An 11309-nucleotide genomic window follows, 5' to 3' on the forward strand; every position below is an offset into this window, starting at 1 on the left:
CATTTAACGGCCCTCTTTTAAAAGAGTCAACCTGCGCACACACACTTACACAACAGCCCTGACTTGGCCAGCTTTGTGTAGTGAAGTGTGCTTTCTGCCGCGCTGAGTTAGGATGACATGACAGCCTTTCAGGAACGCTACACTCTTTCTCTCTCTTTCTTCTCTTTTTCTGTCCGTGCGGAAGATCGATTTAGCTAGTCGAACAAAAACAGTTGGGGGTGGGTGTAGGACGCAGATGCCTTGTAAAACAAGGGCTCTAGCATTCAGGCTAAAGTGTGTGAAAAGGCAATGTGGGGAACAGGATCAAGGCTGTAACTCAAGTCAGTTGTTTGAAACTCTAATGCCCATTTCTGAGTTTCCCTTTGTCCTCTAGCTCTTCTCCTCCATGTAGTTTGTTCTTTGCCAAACTCTCACACTATCACTGGTGACAGAGGAAACCACAGCAGTGGTCGTGGAGGGAGTATCTTAAGGTGAAGCGCAAACATAAAAGAGCCGGGAGAGGAAAGTGGATGGGAGGGAGAGAGGGTCATGCAGTTGCCCCTCAGAGATTTGTAGAGGATGCCTATGTTCTTTGGCTTTCTTTTGTGCCAGCTGGATGAGAAAGTAACGGAAAGGTCTCACTTTTGTTACACTATTTGAACTGAATATAGTTGGAGCAAAGATTTTTAAAATGAGTGTTGTTTGGTTTCCAAGCCAGGCCCATCCATCAGTGTACTTTGACTAGCTCTAACACTGTGGTTTCTGTTTAAAAATAAACAGCTGGCAGCCGCGTAAGCTATCCCACCCACGTGAACTTGCAGTGAACTGCAACACAACTTTGTCTTTGATAACCCACATGCAGTGTGTGCGGAGCCAAAAGGCAGCGGTTGGGAAAACCTGCCTTCACTTAACTGACCTAGCGCTGGGGCCAGGGCGGCCATGTTGGGGTCCAGGTGGAAGCCTCCGAGCAAGAACTGGGCGTCCGCCCCGGTGGGGTCCATAGTGAGGCCCGGCGGTAGGCTCATGTTCTGGGCCAGGTAGTACTTGTAGAGCTCGGCCTCGGAGGGCGAGGCCATGGTGCCCAGGCCCAGGCGGCCGTGCTGCATCTGCGTGACGTTCTGCTGCAGCAGCATCATGTTGTGCATGTGCTTCTCGCTGGTCATGTGGATGCGCAGGTTGCGCGCCACGTTGGTCTCGTAGTCGCACACCTCGCAGCGCCACGTGGGCTTGCTCTTGGGCTTGGTGGGCGACGGCGTGCTGCAGGGCCCCGCCATGTGGGCGGCCGAGGGCGCCGGGTGGTGGTGGTGCTGGTGCTGCACGGCGTGGTGCGGGCTGGCCTGCGCCACCGACGGCACCTGCACCACCCCTCCGCCGGGGGCGTGGGCAACACCTGGTCGCCGGAGGTGTTGATGGAGCCGCCGTTCTGCAGCGACTGCATGTTGTTGAGGTGCTTGTCCGACTGCATGTGGATGCTCAGGTTGCCCTTGGTGGTGGTGGAGTAGTTGCACACCTCGCAGCGGAAGGGCTTGTAGCCGCAGGTGTAGCTCTCGCCGCGGGCCAGGCGCGGGTGGCTCTGCCCGCTGGTGCAGAAGGAGCAGTTGCCGCCCGAGTCCGGGTGCTTCTCCTTCATGTGGGCCTCCAGCGTCTGCTGGTACTTGTAGTGCCAGTTGCACTTGGGACACTTGAGGGTCTTGCAGGAGTTGCGCGAGTGCATCATGGTCATGTGGCCGCCCAGGGAGCGCGAGGAGCCCAGGACCGTGTCGCACTTGGGGCACTCCACCCCGCTCCCTCCGTTGCCGCCGCCCCCACCGCCGTGGTTCTGCGAGCACTCGCCGATGCCCAGCAAGTCGTGCGGGTGCATGTGGCCGTGGCCGTGGGCGGAGGCGTGCAGGTGGTGGTGGTGGTGGTGCAGGTGGTGGTGGTGCAGGAGGCCGCCGCCGCTGCCCTCTTCCTCTCCGTCGGCCGGGCATTCATTTGGTTCTGGAGCTGTGGCACTATCTCGATTGGCACTTTCGTCCGCCGCGCTGGCAGAGGCGGCCGCTGCTGCCGCGCTGGACGCCAGAGGCGAGGAGGTGCCCGTGGAGGAGCACGCGGCGCCGTCCTCCTCGCTCCCTCTGCCGGCGGAAGTGGCCGACATCGCCGCGGGGCCGGACGACGACCCCTGGCAGTTAAAGCTCAGAGGGAGCTCCGAGACTCTCCCCTCACCGTCGGTGGCCGAGCCGTCCTCGGACGGCCTGCCGGAGGACGAGGAGGCCGGGGCTTTGCTGTTGAGCGTGGGGCTGGACGCAGTGGGGCAGGTGGGAGGCTGGAAAGCGCTACTAGGCATTAATAAAGGAGATTTGGAAATGCTTTGGTTTGAGACAGCCGGTTCCCCCACCTGTCCGCAACTGCCACTGCCGTCGCTGCTGCTACCACCACCGACACAGGCCCTCGAAGTGCCGTCGTTGTCCACCTCGTCTTTCTCTAGTAACAGTTCGTCCTCTTCTGACCCCACCTCCTCGCCTGGGAGGTGAGCCTTGCCCGCGCGGACCTCCCCTTCCCCGTCTCCCCCTTCCGTAAGTCCCCTCTTTCCCAGCAGGCCCCTCTGTTCTCCCCCCCTGCATCTTGGGCAGGGTAATGGAGTCTTTGGCAGGGCCTGGGGTCGAGGTGAGGGAAGGGGTTTTGGGACGTCCGAGCATCCCCATGCCGAGGAGGGCTTGCTGCTGCTGGAGACTCGACTCGGAGTCTTTACCGAGGTGGACCTCACTCCCCCCGCTGCCGCCACCGCTGGACTCCAGGTGGACGCCACTGAACGTGCCGTAGAAGCTCTGGCCGGAGTTCATGGGCACCAGGGAGGGCGGCGCGGGCGAGTTCTTGTTTTTTGGTTCCAGGAAGCTGATGAGGGGCTCTTTGTCCTTGCCGATGCCCTGGATGATGGCCGAGGCTTGTTTGTGGCCGAGGATCCGACGTTCGTCCTCGCTCAGAGTCATGCGATGATCGTGGACGGCGTGGGTGGCAAAGGAGCGTGCGTAGCCAAAGGACAGCTTGCACAGGAAACACATGAGGATGGGCTTCCCCTTACCGTAGAGGGCTAGCCCATCAAATTTGGAGAAATCCACGTTGTTTGGTACATCTTTGGATACGCAGGACTTCTTGGCAGACCCGTCGCTGTTTAGGTAATCCTTGTTGCTTTTGTGCCGCACATCGAAGACGCGGAAACTGTGCAGGACAGGACTGAGTCCCGCCAGGGTTGAGGTATTGGGGTAACCTTGGTCAGAGCCGAACCACTTTCCGAACGACGAGGCTATGTGGAACGTGTTGATGATCTGGGGGTACACCGAGGACGAGGTCCCGGCCGGCTCGCCCGGATTTCCCGCGCTGGGGAGAGAGTTTGTGGGAAGCAGGCCGGGCGGCATGCCCCCGTCGCTTTGGATCAGCTGGCTGAGACTCTCCACGATGTAGGCCGAGCCGTCGGGCTGGTAGACGATCTCTCCAGCCAGGTTCTCCACATCGCTGCTCTCCTCCTCCTCGTCCTCCTCTCCTTCCTCGCTGCCGCTCTCCGCCGCGCCCCTCCGTCGGCTGGGCTGCTGGCGCATGAGCGTGGGCATGCCGCCTCCGCCGGGCGCGATACTCATCCCGGGGAAGGGCTGCAGGCTTGGGAAACAGCTGTCGATCTCCATCTCGTCCAAGTCTTCCAAATCCTCGTCGTCCTCTTCGCAACTCCCTCCCTCCTGCTCGTCCTCCTCGAGCCTCTCTCTCCGCGCGTGCAGCTGCTGCTGGCCGGACGTGGAGCTGTCGTTGGCGGCCTGGCTTGTGGTCAGTGTCTGCTGCTGCTGCTGCTGCTCTCTCACACCTTCTCGAGGTGTGCTGGGGGTCGGGTGCAGGTTGGGGTAGGGAGCGGACAGAGACAGGGGCTCCAGGGAAGGGGTCTGGCTGCTGGGGGGCACCTGGGAGGAGCTAGAAAGATCGTTCCAGGGTTGGGTGGGGTGCTGTTGTGGGTGCTGTTGTTGTTGTTGTTGTTGTTGTTGTTGTTGTTGTTGTTGTTGTTGTTGTTGCTGCTGCTGCTGTTGGGAGGTGGTGGAGGAACCGAGCCCATCGTCTGTCCCAGAAACCACGGGAGACTCACAGCTTTCCATGCTGATGCCTACATGAGGCGTTCATCGCATCCAGGCCTGCACATCAACACAGAGAGAGCGAGAGAGAAACAGGGTTAGCAACCTGGATGACAAAACACGCTGAGTATTTGACATTTCTGCCAGACAAAGTAAAAGACGCTATGTGAGCTTTCACATTAGTCTTGTCGCTATTTCATCACGTATGGAGAGAGATTAAAAGCATTGGAGCGACTGAGCTGTGAGTAGTGCCGGAGTGGGAGAGAGCACATTTGATGCACAGCACACTGGGATGGGAGACAAAAGCATGAGATCTAATGCAGGAAATGACAGAGTGCTCATTAGGTTAGATTAGGTACTTAAACACAAAACCCTAGACTAGCACTAATAAGCCATCTAAGAGGCCTCTTCCTGTCACATCAGCAAGTTAGCAGCTTTCATCTTCACCTTCTCCAAACAACACCCCCCATCTTACATGATCCAAATCATATATATCCTCTTATTAATCTTCAGTCAGGGACACCAAGAAGAGACATAATGGGTGAAAAAGATTCGCAGCGAGTTAATTAGACACCCAGACCAGCGAGTGGCAGAGGACATACAGTACAGTGCGTACTCAAACTTCATGAGATGACTGGGGGTGTGCGCGTGTGTGTGTGTGTGTGTGTGTGTGTGTGTGTGCGTGTGTGTGTGTGTGTGTGTGTGTGTGTGTGTGTGTGTGTGCATTAAAATGGTGAGAGTGCTCTCAGAACATCACCCATTCAAAAGCCCACACAGAACACAGCTGGGGTAAATGACCTTGTCCAATACCCTTGCGTTGACGGAACACATTTCTCTAGTAATTATTTGTGTGCCTGGGTATATACAAAACATAAAAGCTAGGGGTTGGGGTGGGGGTGTGGGGGGTAGGTGAGGAACTATGAGGAGGGGGGTAAAAAAAGGTCATAAATCTGCAACCCAAAATACACCAGCTGGGCTGGGACTGGAAATGCAGCTGTGTTTAGCTCTGACATCCAATAAGCTCCACGCTCAGCCTGGTTTCAAACACAACAGCAGCGCTCCGGCTCTGAAATAATAAATGGGAGCTGGACTGTTCCGGGGGCCGGTCAGCGCTGCTCCCAGCACCAGAGAGAGCCGACGCAGGCCGCAATTTAGAGCAGTGCGGAGATCAAATGATAGCGGGGAGATACTGCTGAGCTAATAATTTTATTAAAGGGATGCAGGCGGCATTGATTAAAGGGGGCGACCGGGCTGAAACCAATAACTCTGGCTTGCCCTTTCACCTTGTTATGCTGAATATTACATGAGCAAAGTTTCCCGGCAGCGCGCTAACCGCCGTGTCTTGCCTGATTAGCACATTCTCTGCCTCCAACTTGATTTATTTACTTATTTACTTAGGGATGCAAATTTCAGTGGCCATCAGACACAGTGTCTCTTCCTCCCTCCCTCCACCCCCCCACCACATCCCCCCTTTACTATTCCAGCCCTGGAACATATTAATGGCAGAGGGCTCGGCTGGGGAGATTGATAATGTCTGTCTCCCTCTTCATGAATGTCTGATGAAAATTTAAGTCCCCGCCCCCATGGCTTGCCTGCGTCCCCATCAACCTCAGTGACCGGAGCTGCATTCAAACAATGCTCTTACCCCTTTTTCTACATATTAACATACATTTACATCTTTGCCGTTTGCAATCTCACTATTTTATGTTTATTCCATGGAAGCAAGAGAGAGTGTATTTCCTCTCTACACCAATGTTAACAATAAATCCATTAAACATATTAAATGTCTCGCTTTAATTATAATGGAAGAGTACAATTATTTAAATGGTCTGTTATATGTGATTGTCTATAAAGTTGCCCACAATAAAATGCTCTGAATATGTTTTATGGCTCCCCTGCTACATGCAGAGCAGGTGACAGCCATTTTGTGTCAGTTGCCCTGCTTTGTTTTGACTGTACACAAACACGAGCCTGAGAGTGGAACAGTAAGCCGAGTGGAGTGGAGTCTGCCTTGCTTTCAAGAATAAAAAGTGAAGGATAAACACAAGCGTAGCCCTGAGTCTCTAATCAGCTCAGTCTGTTCCACCGTCTAGCTTCCACTGCCTCACTCTGCCCAGCTTGAAATCTCCAAGTCCGCATTAAAGCAGTCTATGCCGCTCAGTCTTTAACTCCCCACCGACACGTCCATACGGTTCAATCGCCTCTGCACCCACCTGCCATAATGAATGTTTTTGCTAAACATGCGGTTAAGCAATCAGGACGGCCCCAACATTGTCACGGAGGAGCCGGCCGTGTGTCCACTGCTTACAGAAAACAGGATTGCCCTTTCAAATCTAGATGGACTAATTGAATAAAGCTCTGTGGTCACTGATGTGCAATAGGATTGTCTGGAGTCTCGGAGTCGCAGATGGGGGAGCCTGATATAATACTGTTTGGCAGTTGATGGTCTGCCTGCCTGCAAAGCGACACCTGTTTAAAGCAGGAAAAAAGGGCTTGAATCTCTCTGGGGCACTCACGGGACCGGACACAGACACAGAGACGCAGACCGGGCCAGAGGGGTGTGTTTTGTGTGTGTGTGTGTGTGCAAGTAGTGTGTGTGTATGTGTATGTGTATGTGTATGTGTATGTGTATGTGTATGTGTATGTGTATGTGTGTATGTGTCTGTGTGTGTGTGTGTGTGTGTGTGTGTGTGTGTGTGTGTGTGTGTGTGTGTGTGTAATATGTGTGTGTATGTGTGATATGCGTCGCATTACGTGCACACACAGTATTTGATGCAGTCACTGTACTAATGGGCAGGAAATCAAGAGCATGAATGGCGAGTAGTGGCGATACCAGGGCATGCCTGCCTGCCCACTGCTTTGTGCATCATGAGGAGGGGAGGGCTACTGTGCAGATCAGGGCCACTCTTGGTTGGCGGAGCTGAACACGCTATTCTTTACGCTTCATACCATCGCCTGGCTGGATGTGTGGTGGAGGAGGAGGAGGAGGAGGAGGAGGAGGAGGAGGAAGAAGAAGAGGAATGCTGGGACGAAGAATAACAAGTAGTGTGGAGGAGGTCCTGCACTAAAACCAGTCATCAAAATAAGAATCACTAGAGATGGGTTTTCAGAAGGACAAAAATGGATTCCTCTCTCATTCTAGCCTAAATCAGAACAGAAAAACAGAAAGGGGTACAACTGAATGTGAATGTGAAACTAGGGCAGTTTCAAATCTGTTTTTCCTGTGAGTTCATGGCATGGCCTGTATTTCCAGTGAGCTTTCAAAGAAAGCTGTGCTTCCACTTGGCATGAGACAAGCTTGGACCAGATACTGGTTTGACCCACTTTTATAGTCTTCCTTAAACACACACAATGCTCACTACTGTCGTCTCCAAAATACATTAGTGGAATCGAGACATACTAGTAGAAACATACTAGTTCCTACTCGACGAGCCCTCATCTTTGATAAAAGCAGATAAGGTTTTGTCTATTAAAAAAAGAGCCCTGTTCCTAATGAACCCTGTCAGGGCGAGTGGGTCTGGTTGTCATTTGGAAGGGATGGAAAATGAGATAAGTTTTTATTTATGGGGCCTTTCATTAGGTGGGATTTAGCGGCCGAGCGAGAGGGGGAATTAAAGGCTAAGGACCCATCTGATTATAAGCATGCACAATCACCTGCCTGGAGCTCGGCCCTCCTGAGGCCCTCCGAGGCCCCCCGGCTCTCCCGCCGTCTCCGGGGGAATTAACTCTCCCGGCCGGCCCCAGCTGAGAGCTCCCACAGGGCGTGGCCCTGACCCCAACAACCCCCCTCCCAACCACACACACACACACACACACACACACACACACACAAAATAATAATAATCCCGTTTTTTTGGGGGGGGGGGTGAGGGGAGAGTGTGGGGGTTGGAGGAGGGCTTTCCTGGAGGGGATCCCCCTTTTCTCTCCTCTAGTAGCTGGGCTTTGGAAGCGGCTTGGGTGGGGGTCAGAGTGAGGGTTATGAGGAGGGGAAAACAGGAGTGGCTCTCAGCACCACCTCCCACTGGTCTGAGGCTGAACTGCCTGCCGCTCACCAGCGCTAAGGGGTAGGGTGGGGTGGGGGAGTAGCCAGCCATCACACACCCGGCCACCGCAGGGTTAGGGCGCTTATTGAAAAATCAATGGCGTAAATGCTAAGCAAGTTACAGGAAGATGTGGGAAGGAAGGGTTCCTATTGATAAAGCAGGGAGGGCCTTTGATGTTGCACAGGGGACGTGTTCATTGATGGAGCGAGTATTGTACTCCTCAGGCTGAGCGAGGAGACTTCACCTCCACAGCTTGGCCCAATTAATCACACACACACACACACACACACACTGACACAAATATGTATGTATGGAGACGGCTCTTCCCTTTTACCTTAAGTCCGGTTTAATGCCCGACAAGGCCCTCTGCTTGCACTAATCCCTGGTTCTCTGATGCTAACGTGTCATGTGTTGCGGGCCTTCACATTGCTGTAATGAGCCTGGCTCATCCAGCCTGCGCCTAGCCCTTCCTCCCATCTCCCAACAGGACCACCCGCTGTCTCCGGCCAGCCAGCCCTGTCATGTGCTACTGCTGAGTGGCCGCAAATACGCCATCTAATGACCGCTGACTTGCCGATGCCTTTCGCTCATATGAGGTAAAAAAAAGATGAAAAAAGAGATAAAATATCAAATGAAATAAAACATTTGTGGTGAGCAAACTAATGAAACCAGGGCTTTTGTGATGCCAGGTCAACACAAAGGCACAGTCATTCCACTATGTCTCACAGGGTGGTAAGAGAGAGAGAGAGAGAGAGAGAGAGAGAGAGAGAGAGAGGGAGAGAGAGAAAGAGAGAGAGAGAGAGAGAGAGAGAGAGAGAAGGGGAAAAAGGAATAAAACACCTCCCGAAGTTGGCTTTATGATAGACTGAGGAAACGTAAAAACTCACGCTCTCTCTGCCATCCAGTTCTCAGGCCTATTTCCACCTCCTCATACCCCTCTCTAAGTGTTTAATGCAGACACAGGGACGTTCTCCACTGCCGTTCCGACTTCAGGAGGCAGAGAGTCACCTCAGGTCGATGGCACTCGGGCTGTAAACACGGCTTCCCGTAAAATCAATGATCTTCAGCTCCAGCTATCAGTCTGCCGCACCGAAATAGAAGCGGCAGTGACGAGACTGAGGCCGAGGAGAATGGAGAGTGGGAAAGCACAGTGTATGTGTGTGTGTGTGTGTGTGTGTGTTTGGAGGGGGGATCAGTGTAGCGAGGCCAGGAGTACATTAGGGAAGAGATAGCACAGCCATCCCAGACATGCGGCTGCTGTCACCTCACTGCCACTGCACCTCCAGCTCTCTACAGCCCTCTTATGATAAGGCAAGCACTTGACTACAATTCCCACAATCCCCCTGGTCCCTGTCAGACTTCAGAGATTTCCTGTTGTTGGAGTACAAACTGTATTTCTCACAAGAGGACTTTTAGGTCAAGTTTATCTACATGTAACTCTATGAACTGCTTAGTAGTCATAACATGTAGCTACTCCTAGGTGACCACATATCTGAGAGGGCATCTGAAGCTTATTTTTTGCTGCCTTGGAAAACACAGACTAATTGATTTGAGGTATCAATAGCTCCCCCCCACACTGCTCTCGGATCAGAGATAGAATCTTGATCACGATTGTTGCTCTTGGGCAATATCAGAGGATCTGTACATCTAATCAATGCTGGAAAACAAAAGACAACGTATTTTCTCTCATACAAGCCAGAAGCCCACCCCACACACACACACACACAAAGTGATGAATGTTTCATGGCCAATCCGGATTCAGGCTGGTTCGGAACAGAGGACTGCGTAGAGTCGACAGAGTATCTTCTCACTTTTGGAGAGTGCAATGGAAGCTGCGGCTGGGTGTAATTAGAAGTAGTTAATTAGCTGTGGGTTAATTACTCGGTTCTGGGAGGAAAGCTGGCAAAAAAAGGCAGAGCTGGCTGGCACGGCGCGCTGTGCTGAGCTGCGCTGGCGGGGTGGCGAGGCGCGGTGGAAGAGGCGAGCACGCAGCAGGAAGCACCAAGTCTCCTGCCAATTAGCAGCCAGCATGGGGGGTGGGGGGGGGCGCCGTGCCGGCATGGCAGACTGGGAGTACAAATGAGCAGCGCCGCCGCGCATCAGCTCAGTCAAACCGCACCGCCGAGGAGAACAGTGGGGAGACAGACACACACACACACACACACACACACACACACACACACACACACACACACACACACACTCACACAGAGACATGCACAAAACGCACACACAAGCACACAAACCACTCTTAATACATTCTGATTAAAAATGCATACTGTTAGACATTCACTTCTCACTGTTGTTTTTGTTAAGCAATTCCATTTGCCCAAAGCCACTTTTCCTTTTAACATATTGCACACTAAAAAATAGTCTTTTTTCCCCTGCCAATGTGACCTTGGTGTTGAGAATCTTTTACGCATGCAGATATATCTGCACAGAATGAGGTTAAAATGAAATAAAGAAAAGGATGTATCTTTAAAAAAAAAGTTGGTTGCAGTTATGGTCGCCGCAAGCAATCTTTTCTCTTTCGTTTTTCATTAGGCCCTACTGGAAACGCATACAGGCTGAATCCTCAGCACCGTCCCCAGTGGTTCGTTTAGATAAAGCTTTGTGTTCAGTAAATGCATAAATTATCCCAGGGATAAAGGTATTGATGTATAATCAAAGATGGGCCATCCTGCTTGTACCACTGCGGAAAAAACTCCACTCACCCCCAGGCACAGAGTGTGCACAGCGTGCGCCAGAACACAGCAGGGATAAGGCAGGCCAGAGAGAGTGCCTCGCATCTTGGTGTGTGTGTGTGTGTGTGTGTGTGTGTGTGTGTGTGTGTGTGTGTGTGTGTGTGTGTGTGTCTCGAGTTAGTGTGTGTTTGTGCGTTTAAGGGTGTTTATCTGTGTGTCTACAGAGATGCCCAGCACTCTCCGATCTACTTACAGCTAGAAGCCCAGAGTCTCTAAGACACTCAGGTGAGACGTGCTCTTATTTCCTATTTTTGCCATGAGCACAATATGGACGTCCCGGGGACGCTAACCAATCACTCCACATGCAGAAAGGGCCCTATCGAGGAACTCTCCTCTCTCCTCTCCTCAGTCCTTAACAATCATACCACTCAGTGGGACTCCTGGGGACAATGGAAGACATTTCTTGTCCTTTTTTGTGACAAAATACCCCTCGTTAATGACAAGCTAAAGGC

The 11309-nt window shown here is 52.7% G+C and overlaps 1 protein-coding gene across 1 annotated transcript in view; it reads right to left on the reverse strand.

Moving 5' to 3' along the window:
- The window catches only part of zfhx3b (zinc finger homeobox 3b), a 260599-nt gene that overhangs the window by 103997 nt on the left and 145293 nt on the right, over positions 1-11309 (reverse strand). Inside the window, 3 exon segments of the mRNA XM_048263350.1 lie at positions 896-1366; positions 1369-2533; positions 2535-4130. Of these exon segments, the coding sequence (XP_048119307.1) occupies positions 896-1366; positions 1369-2533; positions 2535-4094 (3196 nt within the window). The 5' untranslated portion in view covers positions 4095-4130.

Source organism: Alosa alosa, chromosome 14, assembly GCF_017589495.1.
Source record: "Alosa alosa isolate M-15738 ecotype Scorff River chromosome 14, AALO_Geno_1.1, whole genome shotgun sequence".
Lineage (NCBI taxonomy): Eukaryota > Metazoa > Chordata > Actinopteri > Clupeiformes > Clupeidae > Alosa > Alosa alosa.